The sequence below is a fragment of the Desmodus rotundus genome, chromosome 11, assembly GCF_022682495.2.
Source record: "Desmodus rotundus isolate HL8 chromosome 11, HLdesRot8A.1, whole genome shotgun sequence".
NCBI classification, from domain to species: Eukaryota; Metazoa; Chordata; class Mammalia; order Chiroptera; family Phyllostomidae; genus Desmodus; species Desmodus rotundus.
The window spans coordinates 1,421,752-1,445,343 of record NC_071397.1 but is presented as its reverse complement, the minus strand read 5'-3'; the positions used below and the strand labels follow the sequence as shown (position 1 = coordinate 1,445,343).

Sequence of the window (23,592 nt, the reverse complement as noted above, 5' to 3'; positions counted from 1 at the left end):
GTTGTGGGCCAGGTCCCCAGTAGGGGACTTGCTAGAGGCAACCACACATTGATGTTTCTCTCCCTCTCTTTCTCCATCCCCTCCCCTCTCTCTAAAAAATAAAGAAAAAGACTTTCAGCTATGGACGTTAACATTTTTTGTCTAACGGCTTCCTGATGTTGGTATTTGTGCTGTGGTTATGTAAAAGAATGTCATCATGAAATCGTGAATTTACATGAAATTCCCACCGATGAGTTTACCGATAGAGGGGCATCTTGTGTGCAACTTACCCTAAACGGTTCAGAAAAACTTCTAATGTGTATTTAGAGAAATAATGATAAAACGAATGTGGTTAGATGATAGAACTGGTGAATCCGAGTGAAAAGTATCCTGGAATAATTTTTAGTATTATTTCCCCTTTTCTTTGAATTTTAAATTATGTAAAATAAAAAAAAATTAAATGGTGCTGGCACCCTGGCCAAGTGGCTCAGTTAGTTGGAACGTCATCTTATAACCCAAAGTCTGAGGGTTCAGACCCCGGTCAGGGCACACACCTAGGTTGCAGGTTCGATCCCCCAGTTGGGGTGTGTATGAGAGGCAACCAATCAATGTTCCTCTTTCATCTCTCTCTCTCTCTCTCTCTCTCTCTCTCTCTCTCTCTCTCTCTCTCTATCTGTGTGTGTGTGTGTGTCTCAAATCAATAAACATATCCTCAGGTGAGGACTTAAAAAAAATTTTTTTACTAGTTGTGGCAAAGTATATTCCTTGCAGAGGAAGTTTGCTAAGGTTACACCAGGCCGCGGGAGGGCTCCTCGTCGCGGCTGCTGCCACATCTGCAGCCACCCTGACTCTCAGCCCTGTGCCAGCCCAGGAAGTCCGGGTGTGGTGACCCCAAAGCCCAGGGTTTACCCAGTAAGGTAAGGTAAGTCAGGGCAATGAGTTGTCTTTTGTGATTTTATTTACTCTGACTTTCAAGTCAATGACTGGTATTCCTGGCATCCCAGGGACCTCTGCAGCAGAGCGAGGGAGGCATGGGGGGAGGAGAACAACCCAAATGCAGCGTTTGCTTTAAATAATCCAGACTGCAAAACTGAATGTAGAAGACATCATGTATCATTGATGATGGTGTTATGTTCCCCTCCAAAGGAAGGCCAAGATTTCCCCCCACACCAGCTGGCATCTTGCCCTTTCCCCGAAAGGAGAGAAGCCCCAGCAAGTGCCAAGGTAAAGCCCGGAAGTCCTCTGGGTTTCCTCTGCCAAGGGTAGTAGTTTTAAGTGATACAAAGTTGCAGAATCTCTGAGAAGCATCTGTAGTGACCTCCAAAAACAAGCATCCTCCCCTGGGAAGAGGACAGCAGAGCTCCCATCACCCCACACATCTGCTTCCAGGCCCTGACCCTCCGGAAGCAGAGGCAGCCACCTGGCAACTCTCATCTCTAGAAAGGAGAGAGCACATCAGCAGAAGGGCTGGGACTGTCTCCAGGGGCCCGCAGACCCGTACTCCCCTCCCATCACCTGCCCTCCAGCCACCCTGTCCTGTTCCTGGGAGCTGTCAGGGCTGGAAGCCCCTCCCTCATCCCCCTCGAAGTTCCTTCCCCTCCTCCATCCCTAGGGTGTCCAGGACATTGTGTGACTCAGGAAACAGCTCAGACCGAGACTTGCAGGCAGGCCAAGGAGGAGGAAGAGGGCCCGTGGGAGCAGAGGAGGTGGCTCCTGACTGAGTGAGGGCTCTGTGGGGCCAGGCTCTGGGATGCAGCCCCCTTCGCTGCTGCTGCTGCTGCTGCTGCTGCTGCTGCTGCTGCTGCTGCTGCACTGCCCCGTGGTGAAGACCAGAGGTGAGGCACGGGGTGGGAGCGGCGGGGAACCCATCTTCCTGAGGAGGTGTCTGGGGCACTGGGGGCAGAGGACCCAGCGCCGGGCTTTGAGGTGACGCCCGGATGGAGGAGTCTCACCCCGCTGGTCAGGACGGCCTCTGCTGCTGGGTCTGCACGGACCGAGGCTGTGGGCCTGAAGCCAGGGGGAGACTGTAGGCGGGGGTGACAGGGCGCCCACCCTCAGGGAGAACCCAGTCAGCCCTGCAGCTGGGGGACAGCAGGCTCATTTGGGAGGGGAAAGGAACAGACTGAGCACCTGGTAGGGAGAGATGTGAGGGGAGCAGGAGATGGAGACATGGAAAGGTCAAGGGCCTACCAAGTCCCATTCCCCGTTCAGCCGCCCCCCCCAACCCCATTCTTCCATGACTCAATGCTGTGCCCTTCCGGGAGGAAATCCTTTCACCATCTCAGCCATTCACCTCCCAGGAGTCCCCTCAACCCCCCTTCCTGCTCCCTGTTGACTTGCTTCTGAGGATGGAGCCTGAGGCTGGAGTTGGGAGACCAGAGTACAAAACAGGAAAGGGGGGTGCGGGTTAGTAAATAAGAGGCCTGAGATCTAGGAGGCTAGGAGGGCACCCCGTGGGGACTAGGAACAGGGGTATGGGGGTGACGGTGGTTAAGAGTGCACACGCACACCCACAACACACACGCCCACACATGCGTGTGCAGGGCTGGGGCAGGCAGTCCCCCTGGAGCACCTGGAGAGCAGGCGGAGCACTGCGCTCCCACTCCCAGCTCACACCTGTCTCCATCCCCAGGGCTGCCTTGCAGGAGTTTCTCAGAACCCTGTGCCAATGGAGGAACCTGCCTGAGCCTATCTCAGGGCCGCAACGTCTGCCAGTGAGTGTGTCTGGGAGGGCGGAAAGCGGGAGAGAGAGCGGGAGAGAAGAGAGGGAGAAGGTGAAGGAGATGCAAGGAAACTAATGAAGGGAAGAGAGGGAGGGAGGTGGGAGAGAAGGCGACAGCATCTATGATGTGAGTTTTCCTCTCCCCCCTGCCCAGGTGTGCTCCTGGCTTCCTGGGTGAAACATGCCAGTTTCCTGACCCCTGCCAGGATGCCCAGCTCTGCCAGAATGGGGGCAGCTGCCAGGCCCTGCTTCCAGCCCTCCCAGGCTCCGCCCCCTCTCCAGTAACCACCAGCTTCCTCTGCATCTGCCCCTCTGGCTTCACTGGTGAGAGGTGCCAGACCCAGCTCAAGGACCCCTGTTCTTCCTTCTGTTCCAAAATGGGCCACTGCCACATCCAGGCCTCGGGACTCCCACAATGCTCCTGCTTGCCTGGATGGACAGGTGAGCCCTGATGGGGGTGGGGAAGAGGGGAATGGCAGGAGCAGCGAGCTGGGCCGTGGGGTAGAAAAGATGACTGAGCCCCGTGGGGACAGAGGCCATGGGAATCAACACGATGATTCTTGGTGACACATTTACCCAAGATTGACATTCCCCGGCATAGTCGTACTGATTATTAAAATGACGAAAGATTTCCAAGCCAGCTGGCAAACAGCCACTGCCATAGCCCCCTTAGGGTACCACCGTGACCCTTTGCCAGCCCCTCTACCCAGCAGCTAGAGGGTTAATGCGGCACAACGGGGAACCTCTGCACTCTGGGCACCTCCACAGCCTCAGACTCCTGGTGGGTGCCCATCAGATCACTTGGAAAGACCTCTGTGGGGCAGGTGTGATGGGGGGGAAGGGGGGTAGAAAGGATCTGACCCAAGAAATCAGGCAGGAGAGCAGGGCGTGAGATGGGAAGGGCCGGCTACTCTGGTCGGAGGCATAAACGGGGCTGAGAGGCCCTGCAGAGAGGAAGGGCCCACAGCCCAGATCGGGGTGGAGGGGCTGGGCCGGGCAGCACAAGGCCACATGGATGAGAGAGTTCCTGAAGCGTGGCAGCTCCGTGCGGGGCGGGCTAGCAGCAAGGCTTCTCCAATTTGCTGAGGCACAGCAGTCGCCTGGAATGTCTTAAAAATACCAGTGCCCCACCCCAGAGAGTGATTCTGTGGGTCTGGGGTGGACCCACTGAAGATTTCTAAGCTGCCCAGGTAATTCTGAGGAAACTGGGCCTGAGCGCGGGGTGAGAGGCTAGCACGTGTGACAAGGATGGTCCCTGGCAACTTGCCGGGCCTGTAAGTCAGAGTCAGGGCTCTGGAGCAGCACCCCCCTCCCCAGATCCAATGTCAGCTCTGCCACTGGCCAGTCGTGTGACCCTGCAGCAGATATTTGAGCTCACTTGTCCTCAGTTGTCACCCGACATGCACAGACAGGGTCATGCTCGGGAGGTGCTCACTTAGCCCAGCAGCTGCCACACAGCCAGCGTGCCCTGAGAGGTGGCCGCCACGAGACGGCGGCCCTCACCACTGGTGCACACCGCTGTGAGGGGGGTCTCTTAGCACTGGCGGATCGCTGCACCCGCCCGAAGATTAGGAAATCAGGCTGGAGAGAGAGAGCCGACTACCGCCCAGAGGCACACAGCCAGTTGCGGAGCAGCAAGGCCCTAAGCCTGCTGCCTGCAGAGGCCTGCGACGTCCCACCTCCCAGCCAAGGTCGCCCCCGAAGGGACCCTGTGTCCCAGATCTTCCCAGGCAGGCCGATTGGCAACACCTCACCAACAACTACAGGTCCTATTTTTAGCTTAGAAAATACAGTCACTCCAGATTTAACCCTCCCAAGAAAAAGGCAAAACTGAGGCAGGGGGCTAGGGCAGGGCAGATCGGGGACCGCGGGGACGGGAAGGAAACAGGAAAGCTGGAGAGCGCCCTGAGAGCTGGGCTCGCTCAGGCGCTGGAAGGCGTGCAGTGCTGACTGGCCCCTCTGTCCTCTGCCGTAGGTGGGCAGTGCCAGCTTCGGGACTTCTGCTCCGCCAGCCCCTGCTTGAACGGAGGGGTGTGTCTGACCACCTACCCCCAGATCCAGTGCCGCTGCCCACCTGGCTTCGAGGGCCACGCCTGCGAACACGATGTCAACGAGTGCTTCCAGGACCCAGGACCCTGCCCCACGGGCACCACCTGCCATAACACCCTGGGGTCCTTCCAGTGTCTCTGCCCCCCTGGGCAGGAAGATCTACGCTGTGAGCTGTGGCCAGGACCCTGCCCCCCAACAGGCTGTCCCAATGGGGGCACCTGCCAGCTGGTTCCAGGGAGAGACTCCACCTCCCATCTCTGCCTCTGCCCCCCAGGTGTGTCCTCACCGGGGGCCCCCTGAAGCCCCTTCCCTGGGCGGGCGTATTGTCTCCTCCCTCAGCTGATCCCACACCCCCACCAGGTCTCACAGGCCCGGGCTGTGAGGTGAATCCAGATGACTGTGTCAGGCACCAGTGCCAGAATGGGGGCACTTGCCAGGACGGGATGGGCACCTACACCTGCCTCTGCTCAGAGGCCTGGACTGGTGAGTCGTTTAAGCCAAGTTCATGGCACCGATGGCCCAGTCAGTCAGACCCTGACCTCCCCTCCCACAGGACACCCAGCTCCAGCTTGTGTCTCTGTCCCACCCTCCTGCAGGCTGGGACTGCTCTGAAGATGTGGATGAATGTGAGCCCCAGCATCCCCCTCACTGCGGAAATGGGGGTACCTGCCAGAACTCGGCTGGTGGCTTCCACTGTGTGTGTGTAAGTGGCTGGGGAGGCACAGGCTGCAAGGAGAACCTGGACGACTGTGCTGCTGCCACCTGTGCCCCAGGGTCCACCTGCGTGGACCACGTGGGCTCCTTCTCCTGCCTCTGCCCACCTGGCCGCACAGGTGAGGGGCACAGGGTCCTGGGAGGTGGGAGGAAGAGAGGGCCTATGAGAGAAGCAGGGGAGTAGCTGGGAGCCTCACCCCACCCCCGTCCCGCAGGCCTCCTGTGTCACACGGAGGACACGTGTCTGAGCCGGCCGTGCCACGAGGAAGCCCAGTGCAGCACCAACCCCCTGACAGGTGCCACACTCTGCCTGTGTCAGCCTGGCTACACGGGGCCCACCTGCCACCAGGACCTGGATGAGTGCCAGATGGGTGAGGCACCCACATATCCCATCTCTGAGCCCCCAGACGGCCTCTGCACAGGACACACTGTTTTCCAAATTAAAAAATATAAACAACTCTTTTTCCTGAATTTGTCCAGATTTGACATCTCCCCCCACATGGTCTTCACACTGATGCTCAGCCCTTCAGGCCCCATTTCGTCCTTCTCCATCTTAAAGACACAGGCCTCCCCCGATATGGTCTCATCCGCCACAAACAGGACCCTACGCTCCACAGGCAGGCTGACCTTGTGGCCACCCCACCCCAGCCCCTGTGGACCCCGCCTTCCTCTCCCCCCAGCCCTGCAAGGCTCTGGACCCTGTGAGCACGGCGGCTCCTGCCTCAACACCCCCGGCTCCTTCAACTGCCACTGTGCCCCTGGCTACACGGGGTCCCGCTGCGAGGCCGATCACAACGAGTGCCTGTCCCAGCCCTGCCACCCAGGCAGCACCTGCCTGGACCTGCTTGCCGCCTTCCACTGCCTCTGCCCACCAGGTACCAGTTGGGTGGGGGCCCTGAGTGGAAGAGACAGGACTAGTCCTGAGCCCACAGGCCATCGCCCCTCCAGAGCACAGGCAGCCTCAGGCCAGCGGAGGCCAGTTACCCAAGAGTGCTTCCCCTCTTCTCCTCACCCCAGATGAGGAGGCCCTCGGCTCCTGGGAGAAGGGCCATAGGGGCAGCAAGGCTGTGCACTGCTCCCTCTGGGGGTGAGAAGGGACACTCACTTCGTGGTCTTGGTAGAGTGTACAGCCTGGTCACTGTACACAGAATCCCATGGAGGGAGAGCAGAACAGCAATTAATAAGCGTCATGGCAACCAGAATGCTCTTCCTAATACAGAAACTCTGAGGGTTTCTGGACAGTGAAGCCTTCCAACCCCAACGGCTTGAATGTGGTGTGACAGGAAAGGCTTACTGCTAGGCTGCACCCGTCTCCACACTAGCTGTAAAGAGGAAAGTCTCCCCAGGGAGAGAATGGCAGAGCCAACGATGTCAGGGAGTGGAATGAAACCAGAACAATAATATGATAACTTACTTTGTGCTAGGTACTTCCCGGGCAGCTTACTGCCGTATCTAGTTTTTACAATAAGCCTATGAGGTCAGCATTGTTACTATGCCCACTTTATAAATGAAGAAACTGAAGCACAGACAGCTTAAGTGACCTGTCCAAGGTCACCCAGCTTACAAGTGGCAGAGCCAGGATTCAAACCCGGGGCTTTGATGGTGTTAGCTACCCCACTACCCTGCCTTTCTAAAGCTGCTCGGTAATGCAAGGGACAAGGTTGTGCACACCAAGGAGCTCCAGAGGCAGGCTTCCCAGGCAAGAAGAGGGAGCGCGGCCGCGGTCCAGAGGTTAATCCAGCTTTAGCTCAGGATGCGACTGTGGACATCAGGACAAGCCTGAAGAAACAGGACAAATCTGGGAGCCACACAGTCTCCCCAGTGGCCTTCAAATGCCCCATGTTGAGGAGCCTGGTCTCCCTGGCACAGAGGCCTGCCCAGATAGAACAAGAGTGGGTCACCTCCAAGCAGATGCCTACTTGTCTCATTTGTCCCTTGGGGACCTCCAGGCTGGTCAGCCTGCCTCCCATGCACAGAGGAACGGGAAGTCCTCTCGGCCCCTCCCGCAGGTCCTGGCAGGGGCCGGGCTCCTACAGCTTTCTCACCAGAGGGAGCAGAGCCGCAGGGCTTCTCGTGTTCACCTCTGCAGCCCACACGCACACAGCCCCCCAGGAGGGGCTGCCTGACGGGGCACACGGCAGCGGGGAGAGGCTGGTTCTAGAACCCCGGCCTCCTGGGCAGAAGCCTGGCTGAGCCTCAGCCCTCGCCACCACTCCCGGTCCTCAGGCTTAGAAGGGCGGCTCTGTGAGACGGAGACGGACGAGTGTGCTTCGGCTCCTTGCTTGAACCAGGCCGACTGCCGCGACCAGCTCGACGGCTTCCAGTGCACGTGCCTGCCCGGTGAGTGCAGACTCCACTCCAGCCTGCGCGCCCAGGCCTCTGGGCTTCCGCAGTCCAAGCCTGGGGCCTCCTGAAGCTCTCCTGAGACTACCGAGGACTCCCCATTTCTCCGACTGTTCTGCTCTCCAAACTCTCTTCCGTTACATCCCCCGAATCCTCCTTCCCTTGCTTACCCACCCACCTCCATCTCTGTGTTGCCAAATCACCCTAAAGCCCTCCCTTCCAGACCTTCCTCAGAGTCCACTGTAGGCACCTCTGCACTTCAGGGTCCCGGGCTGATCCGGGCACCACTGGTCAAGTACGCAGGGAGAGCAGCCAGGCCCCCTCCACTGCGTCGGACGCCTGTTCTCCGCTACGATAATCACTGGTGTCCATAGAATGTTTACTCTGGGCCACACACTGGGCCCTACTTCTCAGGCATTATTTTGTTTACTCCTTTTAATTGTACCCTGAGGTCAATTCCATTATTTATCCTCCGCAGGGGAGGAAACTGGGGCCCAGAAGGGCTCCATTTATTAAGGGCCAAGTAGCTTCCCAAAGTCACCCAGCTGGCGGGTGGCCGAGCTTCACCCTCCTGCATCAGCCTCCCATCATCCCCACCTGCCCCAGGAGTCTTCTCTGGAAAGCCCTCCAGGTTCACCTTTCCTGACCAGGGGAAGGGCCCGGACTGCTGTTTATGGTTTTGATAAAATATATTTTCAGGATTAGTAAATATACCCAGTGATGACTTATTTATATGAAGAATGAAGTCACCACGTTATGCTCTGTTACATCCTGAAACTCAAATCACTATTGAAGAAGCCCTCAAATCGGTGTTTCCCTTGTACAGTGATACATTGCGACAAAACCCCAAGCCAAGCCCTTTGACGGGAGGCAATGCCATTTCTGCATACAGTAAAGAGAGGCTAAACATCAGTGTAAACTCTTAGTTTCTTCTTCAAATCCATGAAGTCATGCCCGTAAAGCTCAGTCAAACATTTGTTACAAACTTTGTAACAAATGTAGAGAAAAACAGAGACGCCCTCGGCCGTCTGCCCCGCCCCCACTGCCGCCCCAGCAGGATTCACAGGCTCCCGATGTGAGGAGGACGTCAACGAGTGTGGCAGCTCTCCCTGTGCCAACGGTGGGCAGTGCCAGGACCAGCCTGGGTCCTTCCATTGCGAATGTCCTCCAGGTAGGCCGGGGCTCGGGCGCTGCAGGGAGAGTGGGGGCCGGGGGCAGACTTCCCAGGCCCCTGAGCCTGCCGCTGTGCCGTAGGCTTTGAAGGCCCACGCTGTCAGGACGAAGTGGACGAGTGTGTGAGTGGCCCGTGCCCCACGGGCGCCAGCTGCCTTGATCTCCCAGGAGCCTTCTTTTGCCTCTGCCCCTCTGGCTTCACAGGTCAGCAGGGGAGGCGATGGCAAGGACTGGGGGGGATAGCTGAGTCCTTTTGGGGTCACTGGTGGGTGTTTGAGGGCTGGGATGTGAGACTCCAATGACAACCAAACCCCTTGTTCAGCGCAAAACTTGCTGACCATACAACCAAGGGCCGAGGGCGGAGTTATCGTCGGGCCCAACACGATGGTGAGCAAGCATTTATTAAGTGCTGATACGCCAGACACAGACGCGGCGCCGAGTAGGAGAGTTGCCGCAGGCGGCTTTACATCTTGAGCAGGAAGCCCAGCAGTCTCTTGCTCACGACGGCCCAGAGAGGGGCTCTAAGAGCGGAACGCACAGGATGCTAGGACCACAAAGGACCCACTAACCCAGACTAGAGATGAGAAGGTTTCATGAGCTGAGTCCTGAAGAATAAGAGCTTGTCGAGATAGAAGGCCGGATAGCATGTTTTAGCTGCAGGTACCACACATGCAAAGGTGCAGAGGGAGGAAAAGGACACCCCACTTTGGGAGCTAATGGACACCCAGAGCTTATGGTGTGATGGGGCGAAGGTGAGAAACACAGAAGTTGCAGGAAGGGCCCCACGTGCCATTCTGGGGAAGTTAGACAGTGGCCTGAGGCAGCAGGGGACACTGAAGGTCAAGTTCGTGAGCAGGGAGCATGTTATATATAAGAAGTGGCCTTTAACCCCGTCGAGGACATGGAGGGACCCTGTTTTCTCTCTGACCCTTCTCCCCACCAGGTCATCTCTGTGAGGTTCCCCCGTGTGCCCCCAACCTCTGCCAGCCCAAGCGAAAATGCCAGCGCCAGGAGGACAAGGCCCACTGCCTCTGCCCCGATGGAAGCCCTGGCTGTGCCCCCGCTGAGGACAACTGCACCTGCCTGCATGGGCACTGCCAGAGGTAACCCCTCGCAGACCCTTTGCATTCGCACGGGCCCCCGGGTCTTCGACTAGGGCAGGAGAAGACAGGCAGCAAAGGGCTACCTGTGGGGAATGGCCCGTGGGGAACAGCAAGGAGATGGCGATGTTCTGACTGAGGTCACAGCCCATGGGAGGGCTGGATCGGTGACTGTCATCCAGTGAGGGGACACTTCAGAAATAGAGCGGGGGACACAGAGGACTAGAGCAGAAAGAAGAGCATTAAATCCCAGGGTCAATTCGTCATCCGTTAGACGAACACTCACTGCTTGCTATGCGTGGGTGCATTCCAGGGCCTGGGGGAGCAGCACAGAACAAAGACACAGTGCTCTCAGGGAGCTGTCGTTGTAACGGGGGAGGCACATGGTAAACACCGCACAAGGGACACATCTGTCCTGCTGGACAGAATGAGCATGGGGGAGGGGGGACCTTCGAGGAGCAAAAACACTGAAGAAAAGGACCAGAGTCTCAGGGGCAAAAAGGGAGGAGGCCATAGGGGTCTGACCAATGGGGAGGGAGGAAGAGAAAACCCTCCCCTTTCCCTTAATGACCAGATCCTCATGTGTGTGTGACGTGGGCTGGACAGGACCGGAGTGCGAGGCAGAGCTGGGGGGCTGCGTCTCCATGCCCTGCGCCCACGGGGGAGCCTGCCACCCCCAGCCCCCTGGCTACAGCTGCACCTGCCCCACGGGCTACACAGGTGAGGCACTCCCTAAACTGCATGCACCCTGGGCTGGCCACCCTCTAGAAAAAGGGTAAGGCCAGTGGAAACAAGGGACAGAGGGCTCTCGGCCTGTCACCACCAGGAAGAGTGGCACAAGCTGCAGGGGACACGGGTGATGTGTGGAGGCAGTAAGAGAAGAAAAGCTGTTGGACAGAGGACAGTAGGGGTGGGGAGGAAGGAAGTGAAGAAGGGAAAGGGCGGAAGAAAGCAAGGAGAGGAGGAAAGGAGGGTTCCCTTTCTCAGTCCCCACCTGCTTCCCTCAGGGCCCACCTGCACTGAGGAGGTGACAGCTTGTCACTCAGGGCCCTGTCTCAATGGCGGCTCCTGCAGCCCCAGCCCTGGGGGCTACTCCTGCACCTGCCCTCCAAACCACACTGGGCCCCGCTGCCAGACCAACACCGACCACTGTGCCTCCAGTGAGCGCCCACCGTGTCCTGGGTTGGGTGGGTTTGTGCTATATTTAAACAAAAAGAAACTGAACACGGTGAGCTTGTGATTTGATGGGGGCTCGGGGGTGGGGGGCTAATGTCCTGTATGTGGTACGACTGAGATTAAGGCCACATTATAGGCAAGAAATGCAACCCCTCACAGCCTCCTCTCTCCAGCGCCATGCCTCCATGGCGGTACTTGTGTGAAAAGTGCTGGCACCTCCTCCTGTTTCTGTGCCACTGGCTTCCAGGGCCCACGCTGTGAGGAAAGGATCCATCCCAGCTGTGCAGACAGGTGAGCAGATACCTTTGAAGGAAAGAAGGGAGTCCCTCGGCCTTCCTCCCCTTCTTCTCCATCTCCTCTGGGGCTCCAGCCACCCCCCATCCCACAGCCCATGCCCTTTGCTTGGCTTCCCTCCAGTTTCCCATCTCCCCCGTGCTTGCCTTTCCACCACACCACACTCCCTCCCCTTTATTTCCCGGACTTTCCTGCTACCCTGTCCCGTCTCTCTTGTTCAGCCCCTGTAGAAACTGGGCTACCTGCCAAGATGGGCCCCAGGGTCCCCACTGCCTCTGCCCCACTGGCTACACAGGAAGCAGCTGTCAGGTGAGGAGCGCTGAGCCCGGTGTGCTGAGGGGAGGGGCTGGGGAGTTCTAGTGAGAAGGTCTCAGGTACTAAAAGGTGGGCAGCAGGGAAGTTGGGGCAAGGTACCCACCTGAAGAGAGGTTTGGAAGTCTAGGCATGGAGGTCTGGATGGAAGAGAAGGACTGAAAGGGTAGGTGTCTGAGCCCAGGCACTGTGCAGGGCTGTGGGTGTCAAAGGAAACCGGGGAGGGGGTGGTTCAGACGTAAGAAGTTTCCAGGAGCTGCAGTTGGCAGAGGACCATCTCTGGGCCTGGGAACCTGATGCTCTGTCCTGCCTCCTGCTCGCTCCAAACCCGCAGACTCTGATAGACTTGTGTGCCCAGAAGCCCTGTCCTCGCAATTCCCACTGCCTCCAGACTGGGCCCTCCTTCCAGTGCCTGTGCCTCCAGGGATGGACTGGGCCTCTCTGCGAAGTCCCGCTCTCCTCCTGCCAGAAGGCTGCCCTGAGCCAAGGTACCACCCCAAGAACCGACTGGGGAGCAGATGAAGAGAAAAAAGGTGCCCTCCTCCATCCCATCGCTAAGGGAATCCACACATTTGGCCAAAACAACGCACTGAGGGTCAAAACAACACGGACCAACCGTAGTGACTGACTCTACAGCTCCACACCCAGGGCATCCTCTCGCAGCTCAGCCCCTAGCACCGCCTTCGGTGCAACCCAAGAAACAGTGAGAACAACGGTGATGCAGAGCTCATTCTCTGATGCGCCTGAGAAAGGGACCTCCATCCTGGCAGAAGAGATGGGAGGGGGAACTTGATGTTTTAACCTCTTCCTTGGCAGGAGGCACTGACTCCTCAGGTCTCCACCTCCCCCAGGAATGCTAGTAGTAGTCCCCACAGTCAGCTCTGCTCAGTGCCTGGGGCCTGAGCATCCTTCCACCCCACTTGGCTTTATCAGTCCCTGTTTGTCTCTCTCCCCAGGCACTGAAGTCTCTTTCCTGTGCCAGAATGGAGGCCTCTGCGTTGACAGCGGCCCCTCCTATTTCTGTCACTGTCCCGCTGGATTCCAAGGCAGTATGTGCCAGGACAGGGTGAACCCATGCCAGTCCAGGCCCTGCCAACACGGGGCCACCTGCGTGGCCCAGCCCAATGGGTATCTGTGCCAGGTAAGCAGGTCTAGAAGAGAGTGAGTGGGTAAGGGTGACAGAGGTGGGCTGGATATGGGAGACAGTAGTGAGGGGACAGGGAGCAGTGTTATATCCACTGCCCTTCCCTTTACCCCACACACCCAGCCAACCACCAAGTCATTGCCGTTGTACCTCCTAAATACTTCTCAACTCATGCCCTCCTCCCTTCACCCTTCGTCCACTGCCTTAGACCAGGCCTCTGCGCATTCCACCTGGACACCTGCGTCAGCCTCCCACTGTCCCTGCCTCCACACTTGTCCTCCTAGAGGTTCAGCCTTTACGCTGCTCCCAGAGTGCTCTGTTGGAAGACTTGAGCTGACCCGTCACTCCCCCGCTTAAAACCCTTCAGCGGCTGCCCTCATCTTTCCCAGGGAAGTCCAAGACCCCGCAAGGCCCAGCCCCGCCTGCCTCCCAGGCCTCACGTCTCCTCATCCCACCCTCCTAGTCTCCGCTGCAGCAACACGAAACTGCTGCCGGCTCCCCTGCACAACCCACTCTGGCTTCCCGATGGCCCTCCACCCCTCTCCCACTGGACGGTGCCCAGGAGTTGCCTTGCTCAGGGAGATGTCCTGAACTTCCCTTCAGGCTGGGTTCGGGCCTCTCCTTGGGTCGAGTCACGGAGCAAGAGAGGCAAAGCTGAGATTCCAGTCTGAGCCGCCTGATTCCTGTATTCAGAACCACAAGTCTGGGTGGAAGGCACCATGCACTTAACCTAACCTTGACTTTTTGTGAGCATTTTCACGCACACACAAAAGCAGTGTACTAATTAGTAGGAACCCCCACACACCTGTTACTCAGTTTTACTCCCTCTTTTATGAAACTCCTTCCAGAAGTTTCCAAACACTCCCCTCACCTGCTTCTTCCAGCCCTCTGGCCACTTTGTTCTTTGGGGTTTGTTTGGGTTTTTTTTTTAGCAATTTAGTAGTTTCTTTTTATTGGTTGATTTTTAGAGACAGAGAGGAAAGAAGAGAGAGAAACATCGATTTAGTTGGTTCTTGTATGTGCCTTGACCAGGGATCGAACCCGCAACCTTGGTGTATCAGGACGATGCTCTAACCAACAGGTCTTCTAGCCAGGGCTCTGGCCACTTCTTTGTGAATGCCTTTTTCTCCGCCTTTCTGAAGCCTTCCCGGTGCTTCCTTCTCGCATGCTCACCTTCCTCTCGCAGGAGCTCAGCACATGGCACAGGCCTCATCCGTGACTCCTTTCCGGCAGCGGGATATGAAGCAATCGGAAAATGGCTAAGGGCATCGGTCACGGGGTCATACGGTTGCACTGAGCCCCGGCTCTGCCACCTAGCAGCTGTGTGACTTGTACACGTCACGTTGTCTTTCAAGGAACCAGTTTCCGTTTCTGTGAAGTGGGAATCAAATGAGATGATGCGGACAGAGGGTTTGAGGAGGGCTTTATGGGGTCGCGCATCTAAATCAGGCACGAACTGCTGGCTGTCTCTGCTGGTTGCCTGGGAACTTCATGGAGCAGGGATGAGTTCTGGTTTTCTTTGTTTTCCTACTGTAAAGTGGTGGATGGCACAAAGTAGGCATTCCATAAATGCTTACCCATTAATAAAGCCTGGCACAGCCTGGGGGGTGGGGAGAGAGGTGGTCCCAAAAATGGAGCCATGTTTAGTGGCAGCGTGTCCTACAGATTGTTTGGGACTGGGATGGTGGAAGGTTGCACTGTGTGTTATTGAGCAGTTGTGTGTCTTGTGGGGTTGATGTGGGTGAAGCTACACGTGGCTGTGATGGCCAGTGAGTTGAGTGGTGCCGTGGTGCCGGCAGGCGAGGTCTGGACAGGCTGCCTTGAGCAGGGTCCCCTGTAGTGCTGGGAGGGGCTCCCTTCCCGGTTCCCCATCTGACTCTTTGCTTGCAGTGTGCCCCAGGCTACAGTGGACAGAACTGTTCACAGGAACCCGACGCTTGTCAATCCCAGCCCTGTCACAACCATGGGACCTGCACCCCGAAACCCGGAGGCTTCCACTGCGTCTGCCCTCCAGGCTTCGTGGGGCTGCGCTGTGAGGGGGCTGTGAATCAGTGTCTGGACCAGCGCTGCCACCCCAGGGGCACTGCAGCCTGCCACTCTCTGGCCAATGCCCTCTCCTGCCAGTGTCTGCCTGGACACACAGGTGAGGCCTCGGATAGGGCTGAGGTGGGATGTGGCACAGCTGAGCTGACCGTGAAAACCCAGGGACAATCCCCTCCCTCAAGTCGGCCCAGTCGTCTTGTCCATCCCCACAGCCTAGCCCAGGATATGCCCTAGGATCCCTTCACCTATGCAGCTCGTGCTGGGCCATCACCCGGGAATGAGCCAGAAAGGAGGCAGAGACCAAAACAGTGTGTGACACCGAATCCCATCCCCACCCCAGGCCAGTGGTGTGAAGTGGAGATAGACCCCTGCCAGAGCCAGCCCTGCTCCCAGGGAGGGTCGTGTGAGGCCACAGCAGGGCCACCCCCGGGTTTCACCTGCCGCTGCCACAAGGTGAGTGGCTGCACAGCTGGCTGCTCTGTCTCCCCACACCACCACCAGGTGCGAAAGTCTGAGCTCAGACCCTAGAAGGGAGCCTGGGAGCACTGGTGGGAATTATCGGAGAAAGCCACCCCTTGTTCCCAGAGGTGAGCGCCTCTCAGAAGCAGATGGGGGAGGGGGCGGGAGTCAGGTGGTAGCACAAATGGAATTTTCAGAAATCATGGGCATCGCCGAAGGGAAGGCCCCCCAGGGTCAAGCTGGGTGACCTTGGATAAGTTCTTAGTTATTTTAATTGTTGTGCGTATATGTGTGCACACACATGCTATGGCCTCATGCATACAACTGGGCTGATTTTATCTTTTAATATTTTATTTATTTTTAGAGAGAGGGGAGGGAAGGAGAAATAGAGGGAAAGAAACATCAATGTGTGGTTGCCTCTCGCGACCCCCACTGGGGACCTGGCCCGCAACCCGGGCATGTGCCCTGACTGGGAATCGAACCGCAACCCTTTGGTTGCAGGCCGGTGCTCAGTCCACTGAGCCACACCAGCCAGGGCCGACTGGGTTAATTTTAAGCCTTGGTTCATAACACACTATCGTCATTGGTTTGTGCATGATCTTCTTTTATTATTTTATTATTCTTACAATACAACCCCCATGAATCAAACCCAAGAATCACAAGATTAATGACTTACATGTACTTCTGTCCTCTGTCCTGTTTCCCTACAGAGGAAGAATAAGTATATAATTCCATTTCTAAGGATTAAGATAAGATTAGTTCGATTAACACTCTATTAACTGCCTAGTGTGCCAGGACTGGCCCTGCGATACTACGGTCTGCCCGTGGCTCACCCACTTTCACCACTACGTAACGGCCCTATGAGGCAAAAACACGGGACATGGCTTCAGCATCTATAAAATGATGAACTTGAAGTTCTCTGAGGCCCCTTCCAGATATGAGACTCTAGGGCCCTCTGAGTTATCTCAACCAAGGAGCTTGCTTGGGGCACGTGGGAAGAATGTGCAAGGTCCTTCCCCAACATCTTTTCTCTCCGCAGGGTTTCGAAGGCCCCACCTGCAGCCACAGAGCCCCCTCCTGTGGCCCCCATCACTGCCACCACGGTGGCCTGTGTCTGCCCTCCCCCAAGTCTGGCACCCCACCCCGCTGTGCCTGCCTCAATGGCTACAGGGGCCCTGACTGCCTGACCCCACCTGCTCAGGGCTGTGGCCCTCCTTCTCCTTGCCTACACAATGGCAGCTGCTCAGAGACCTCCAAGCGGTGGGGCCCAAGCTTTCGATGCTCCTGCCCTCCCAGCTCCCCAGGGCCCCGGTGTCAGAGCCCCGGAGCAAAAGGATGTGAAGGCAGAGGTGGAGATGGGGCCTGTGATACTGGCTGCAGTGGCCCAGGAGGAAACTGGGATGGGGGGGACTGCTCCCTGGGGGTCCTGGACCCCTGGGAGGGCTGCCCCTCCCGCTCCCACTGCTGGCTTCTCTTCCGGGATGGGCAGTGCCACCCGCAGTGTGACTCTGAAGAATGTCTGTTTGATGGCTATGACTGCGAGACTCCTCCAGCCTGCACGTGAGCCTGAAACCCTGGGTCGGGGCGGGGTGGCACAGCCAGGGCGGGAGAGACATAGATGCCTCTGAGTTACAGCGTGACCAAGGCGCCAGCTCCAGCCAGTGTCCGCCCTTGTAGCCATTGCTAAGAAGGGGCAGAAGGCCCTAGACTCCAACGGGGGAGAGGGGAGCATCAATTTAATGTGGGACCAAGAACAGGCGCTGCCTCTGCCTGGGTTCCTTGCTGAGAGCTCTGGCTTCTAGCCCCTAAGCCCCGCTGCCATAGAGTATCAACCTGCCCCCCTGACAGAAAAGGGCCTCCAGCTCTCCTTCAGGGAGACAGGAGGGCTTGGGAGGGTAGGAAACCAGGGAGCCAGTAGACATCAGGGTGTCTGGGCTACCTACCACCCAGGGCCTGACTAAGCCCATTTCTCTGGAGCTGCCCCCGCTCAGCGACCAGTGCCCTACAGGCTCTGGAATATCGAGAATCCTCTCTGGGGTGGAGGGAATTGGGTTGCTTTGGAGGTCCTGAGTCCCCCTCTACTCACCCCCCAGTCCAGCCTATGACCAGTTCTGCCATGACCACTTCCACAACGGGCACTGCGAGAAAGGCTGCAACACTCCAGAATGTGGCTGGGATGGGGGCGACTGCAGGCCCCCCGAAGAAGATGGGAATCCCAAGTGGGGGCCCTCCCTGGCCCTGCTGGTGGTGCTTAGCCCCCCAGCCCTGGACCAGCAGCTGCTTTCCCTGGCCCGGGTACTGTCCCTGACTCTGAGGGTGGGGCTCTGGGTGAGGAAGGATAGTGACGGCAGGGACATGGTGTACCCCTATCCGGGGGCGCAGGCCCAACAGGAGCTAGGAGGAATCCCAGACCCCTCTCAGCGGGAGACAGCCACTGCTGGAGCACAGCCTGTGGGCAAGGGGACGGACTCCCTCAGTGCAGGGTAAGTAGAGGAGGGAAGGGAGCCGGGGAGGGACCAACACAAGGGTCTCTGAGGTGCCTCCCCTGCAGGTTTGTGGTGGTGATGGGTGTGGACTTGTCCCACTGTGGCCCTGACCACCCTGCATCCCGCTGTCCCTGGGACCCTGGGCTCCTGCTCCGCTTCCTTGCTGCCATGGCTGCAGTGGAGGCCCTGGAGCCCCTACTGCCGGGACCACTGCTGGCTGCCCACCCTCGTGCAGGCACTGGTAGGTGACCCCCCCACCCCGACTTTGCTCTCAGGCCAGCGTTCATGCCAGCGACCAGCAATGGAGGTCAAATGAAACGGGATCGCTGGGTCTCAGATGCTCTTTGTGGGGGCTTGCCCCTGTGAACCTCTCTTTCTCTAACTGGGTCTCCTCATGGCGCATCCCTTGTGTTCCCATGGACTTTATCCTAACCTCTATCATAGGTCTCCTACAAACCTCAGGCTTTGGTCCGTCCTCTCTACTAGACGGACAGCACCCAATCAATCCTGCATCTGTTCAGAGCTCATGGAAGAATAAGAACTTTTGCACCACCCTCACGCCGCCATGCTGTGCTCTCAGTGCTTCACAGTACTAACCCTTTTGCCCTCCCGACACCACTGAGAAGGTGCTATTGGTTCCTGTTTTACAGATGAGGAGACTGAGGCCCCAAGGTCTCACAGTAGTACCCCGCCTCACCTAGAATGGCCTCTTTTTGACTATGTCTCTCCCACCAGTGCCCCCTGCCAACCAGCTTCCCTGGCCTGTGCTGTGCTCACTAGGGGCTGGGGTGTTTCTCCTGGCCCTCGGGGCTCTTCTCGTCCTCCAGCTCATCCGGCGGCAGCGGCGGGGGCAGCGCCGAGAGCACGGGGCCCTCTGGCTGCCCCCTGGGTTCACTCAAAGGCCTCGGACTCAGCCAGCTCCTCGCCAACGCCGGCCCCCACTGGGCGAGGACAGCATCAGCCTCAAGTGAGATGCGGAAGAACTGGGGCTCAGGGAGGGAACTCTTGCCTCTGAAGATATATATGACTATGGGCAATAAGAGATGCCATTGCAGAAGTTGAAAACAGGAAGGGGAAAGGTGTAGCAAGGCTGCTGGACACCTTGTGGACCCTGAAGGTCCTCTACCCACCACCCTCTTCCAGGGCACTGAAACCGGAGGCAGAGGTTGGTGAGGACAGAGTTGTGAGGCACTCAGGCCCGGAGGAAGGAGAGGAGGTGGGTCTGGGGAAAGCACTGGAGCAGATGGAAGGGTGGAAGGGACAAGTCAACCTTCCTTCACTGTTTTTCTGATCCCAAGGCTGAAGAAATGGCCTCACCCCCGAAGTGCCAGCTCTGGTCTCTGAGTGGTGACTGTCAGGAGCTCCCCCAGGCAGCCATGCTGACTTCTCCCCAGAAATCTAAGATGGAGATACCTGATGTGGATACCCATGGACCTGGTATGTGAGCCAACCCAGACCAAAAAAATCCCTTTGACCCTTAGAATCAGAAAATCTTTTGATATCAGATCTGGAGAAGCAAATGCTAGAGTTAGTGCCTTAGAATGGTGATTTGCAAAGTGTGGTCCCAGGACAGAAGAATCAGTATCACCAGGGAAATTGTCAGAAATTCTCAGGCCCCAATCAGTATGGCTTAGTTGGTTGGGCATCATCCCACAAAGCAAAAGGTGGCCAGTTCGATTCCTGGTCAGAGCACTTGCCTGGGTTGTAGGTTCGATCCCCCACTGGGGTAAGAGGCAACCGATCGATGTTTCTCTCTCACACCAATGTTCCTCTCCCTTCCCCTCTCTCTAAAACCTATTTTTAGAGAGAGAGGAAGGGAGAGAGAGAGAGAGGGAGAGAAACATCGATCGGCTGCCTCCCGCACATGATCCAGTGGGGGACCAGCCCACAGCCCAGGAATGTGCCTGACCAGGAAATCAGCGACCTTTCATTTTGCAGGACGATGCTCAACCAACTCAGCCACGCTGATCAGGTCAATAAATAAAATCTTTAAAAAAGAGGAGGGTGAGGGGAGAGAGAGAGAAAGGAAGGAAGAAAAAGAGAAAGGGAAAGGAAAGGAAAGAAGTAAGCATTCTCAGGCTCCACTCCAGAGCTCCTGATTCAGATATTGGGGAATCTTTGCACAAAGCCCTCCAGGTGAGTCTAATCAGACTCAAGTTTGAGAACCACTGCCCTAGAATGTTAGAGAATTAAGGCCTGCTGGTTCCTTTTAGAGATGAGGAAACTGAAGCCCAGAAACTAGAAGTCACTTGACTAAAGCCACACAAGATCAAGAGCCAGAGCTGAGCTTCCTGACACCTCAGGCTATGATTCTCCCTGAGCCTCCCTGTTCTCCACCCCCTGTATGTCCTTTTTATTGATGTCTCCCATTCCTTGTCTCCCACCCACAGATGGGGTGACACCCCTGATGTCAGCGGTCTACTCTGGGGGAGTAGAGTCCAGGACCTTCCAGGGGGCAAGGCTGGGAAGCTCTGAGTCCTGGGACCCTCAGTCAGATGGAGGGGCCTGTCCCCAAGCTCATACTGTGGGGACTGGGGAGACCCCTCTGCACCTGGCTGCCCGATTTTCCCAGCCAACTGCTGCCCGCCGCCTCCTTGAGACTGGAGCCAACCCCAACCAGCCAGACAGAGCAGGACGCACCCCCCTGCACACTGCCGTGGCTGCTGATGCTCGGGAGGTCTGCCAGGTCAGTGCACACTGGAGTCATTGAAGAGAACCGGGAGCCAATTTGGAATCAAAGCTGGGCAAAAGCATTCTCTAGGGTTTGGCAAAGAGGAAGGTGATATGAGATGGGGACCTGAAAGAGAAACAAGAACAGATGGCTGAATATGGATTGGGAGGTGGTTAACAGTGTGCGGGCCCTGAGCTAGTAGCCCACGACATACCAGGGGTCACTGGCCCTGTCCGCCCCCCCCCCCAGCTTCTACTCCGCAGCAGAAAGACCACAGTGGATGCCAGGACGGAGGATGGAACCACTGCGCTGATGCTGGCCGCCAGGCTGGCAGTGGAGGACCTGGTTGAAGAACTGATTGCAGCCCAAGCAGATGTAGGAGCCAGAGATAAATGGGGTATGTATCTGGGGGTGGGAGAGCTGATGAGCTAGCTACAGAGAAGTTGAGCAGATGGGATGTGAGGTGAAATGTAAAAGAAGGAAACAGCAGAGGAGCAATTGGAGGCTGGGGGACCCCCTCCCACCCTGATGTCAGGGTGGTAAACCTGCGATGCCTGACAGAATGCAGCACGTGTCTTCCTTCATCATCTTCAACGATACACACCATCCCAGCCCACCGTAAACTAGGATGGGGAGGCAGTGTCGGTGAGAAGAGGGAGGGCTCTCCGGGTCCCAACGACCCCCAGAACAATGCCCCATTGTCCAGGCCGCGCACCGGTGACGTCAGCAGGGACATTACTGCCGGGCGGGTGGCCCAGACAACGCTTCGGCGTTTGAGGAACCTGGGACCCCACGGGCCCGGATAGCCCTTCCCCCAAGACCAGAATCCTTGGGAAATGGGAGCCCAGGTGTCTGACCCCACATTCAGGGCGACAACCTCCCACGCCGTTCCCCAGGAAAAACCGCTCTGCACTGGGCAGCCGCCGTGAACAATGCCCGAGCCGCCCGCTCCCTTCTCCAAGCCGGAGCCGATAAAGATGCCCAGGACCGCAGGGTTAGAGCGAGTGGAGGACTCCCTACACAAAAAAGGGGGTGCGGGAAAGGGAGGGAAGCTCGGGAACTCCCCCAAACCAGAGGGGGGAGGCATGGGCAGCCGAGTAGGTGGAGTCAGGGAGGGCCAGTGCTGCGGGTGTGGCTTTCCCTGACCCAGCTCCCGGCGGCCCCCTCGCCCGCAGGAGCAGACGCCGCTGTTCCTGGCGGCGCGAGAAGGGGCGGTGGAGGTCGTCCGGTTGCTGCTAGGGCTGGGGGCGGCCAGAGGACTGCGGGATCAGGCCGGCCTGGCGCCCGCGGACATCGCCCGCCAGCGCAACCACTGGGATCTGCTGACGCTGCTGAAAGGGGCGGGGCCTCCGGGGACGCGGAGCAAGGCCACGCCCAGCCACGAAGACGGAGCCTTCGCGCGTGCGCGGACCGCGTCGGGAAGCGCGCCGCCGCGGGGGGACCGGGCCGTGCTGCGCAGCCGGACGCTGTCAGCGGGAGCGGTCCCGCGCGGGCGGGGAGCGAGTCTGCAAAGGCGAACTTCGTCGGCAGACTCGGCCGCGCGTGGGGGCGGGGCCAATTCGCAGTGCCAAAGCCAATCGAAAGGAGAACCCGGAGGAGGTCCGCCCAGTGGCCGAAGGTTTTCCGCAGGCGTGCGTGGGCCACCGCCCAACCCCGCTGTAGTGCACGGAAGATCCTGGAGCGAGGGTGTGGCCTCAGCTGACTGGCCCCGCGACTGGGTGGCCCTGGGAGCCTGTGGTCCCTCTTCCAACACTCGGATTCCGCCTTCTTGCCTTACTCCGTCCCGGGATCGGGGATCTCGAGTTGCCAGGGGTCCCCCATCCCACCGAGTAATAACCTTAAATGCAGTAAGCGAAGGTCAAAAGTAGAAGGCTAATAGCAGAGTGGGATTCTAAAAGTGAGTACCCATTAAGTGACCGTCTGGAAGTTCTCCAGATTTTAAAGTTTTCTGAGCCCCAAAAGTAAATGATTGAAAATATAGCGTCCCTCCCAAAATGAGTGTATGCCCGCTCACAACCGTCATCTTCCACGTGGAGAAGATGAAGCCCCGCAAAGGGTTCAGGGTGCTGGGATGAAGCAAGCCCAGTCCCTCCCCCAGAAAGTAAGAGGGGCTACAGGAGGGTGGGGTGGAGTGGGCCAAGCACCCTGAACTGAAACCAAAAGCTACAGATAAATAGGATTAAATGTTCTTTTCTGTCTTTGGTTCCCAAAGGCAGCCTTTATATCGCTCCCACTACCTACAAACACCTGACAAATATTTATTAAGTACCTGCTACGTGTCAGGCATTGCAGGTGCTGGGTGGGGGGAGTGCCAAGGGCCACTCCAGCCGAAGACCCTCTTGCATTCTCACTGCAGGGATGAAGCACCACGCTTCCAGCCACTGCTGTCTCTACTTAAGAACCCCAAATCTGCCACCAGATAATAACACTGAGGTAGGGTTACCCACTTGTGAAGGGCTGGGGAGTGCAATGGAAAAAATATGGGAGTGACTGCATAGCCTGTTCGGAATTTTGTTTCCCAAGTTCTATTTGGATGAAGACTGTCCGTATAGTTTAAGAGCAAGAATAAGATTTGAAGGTCCTATGTTAACTTAGGGTATCATCTGAAAGCGAGAGTCTACAGTAGCCCAAGAAGCCACACACTAGATCCTTGGTCTCCCAACAGCATTTCACTATAGCCACTCAGGAAATTCCCACGGGCCCAAATTAGGTAGAGGAAGTTGGAACATTTCAAACAACCCACATTTCAGCAATGTAGCTACACCTCTTTCGTGGCGGTGATGAACCTGAGATATGAAGGCTTGAAGCATTTCGAAAGCTAATACTGTACAAGCACAGCCCACTTTATCATGCTTCACTTTGCTGCGCTTCGCAGGTGTGTTTTCATTCACGTTGAAAGATTAATTAAAGTCACTGAAATCATACTA

The 23,592-nt window shown here is 57.3% G+C and overlaps 1 protein-coding gene across 3 annotated transcripts; it reads left to right on the top strand.

Annotated features, from left to right (window-relative positions):
- The first annotated feature begins 1,574 nt into the window (after positions 1–1,574).
- On the top strand, positions 1,575–23,363 carry NOTCH4 (notch receptor 4). Of its 3 annotated transcripts, XM_053914123.1 has the most exons (31): positions 1,575–1,814; positions 2,612–2,693; positions 2,856–3,142; positions 4,677–5,024; positions 5,111–5,233; positions 5,347–5,583; positions 5,680–5,835; positions 6,145–6,339; positions 7,691–7,804; positions 8,865–8,978; positions 9,062–9,184; positions 9,924–10,083; positions 10,655–10,800; positions 11,088–11,240; positions 11,430–11,547; positions 11,772–11,859; positions 12,197–12,350; positions 12,819–13,003; positions 14,897–15,149; positions 15,390–15,502; positions 16,548–17,068; positions 17,602–17,991; positions 18,060–18,235; positions 18,730–18,961; positions 19,138–19,210; positions 19,293–19,431; positions 20,385–20,680; positions 20,915–21,062; positions 21,562–21,659; positions 21,841–22,562; positions 23,022–23,363. In XM_053914123.1, the coding sequence occupies exons 1-30, from the start codon at positions 1,730–1,732 to the stop codon at positions 22,531–22,533; spliced, it is 6,000 nt and encodes a 1,999-aa protein (XP_053770098.1). In that variant the 5' UTR covers positions 1,575–1,729; the 3' UTR covers positions 22,534–22,562; positions 23,022–23,363. The 3 variants fall into 3 exon arrangements, with proteins under 3 accessions (XP_053770098.1, XP_053770097.1, XP_053770099.1); XM_053914122.1 differs by having other exon boundaries at positions 21,841–23,363; XM_053914124.1 differs by lacking the exon at positions 11,088–11,240 and having other exon boundaries at positions 21,841–23,363.
- The last annotated feature ends 229 nt before the right edge of the window (positions 23,364–23,592 follow it).

Coding starts and splice junctions, on each gene's coding strand:
- NOTCH4 (XM_053914123.1), top strand. CDS start 1,730: ATGCAGCCCCCTTCGCTGCTGCTGCTGCTGCTGCTGCTGCTGCTGCTG. Junction 12,351..12,818: donor GAAGGCTGCCCTGAGCCAAG/GTACCACCCCAA, acceptor CTCTCTCCCCAG/GCACTGAAGTCTCTTTCCTG. Junction 21,660..21,840: donor AAGATGCCCAGGACCGCAGG/GTTAGAGCGAGT, acceptor CCTCGCCCGCAG/GAGCAGACGCCGCTGTTCCT.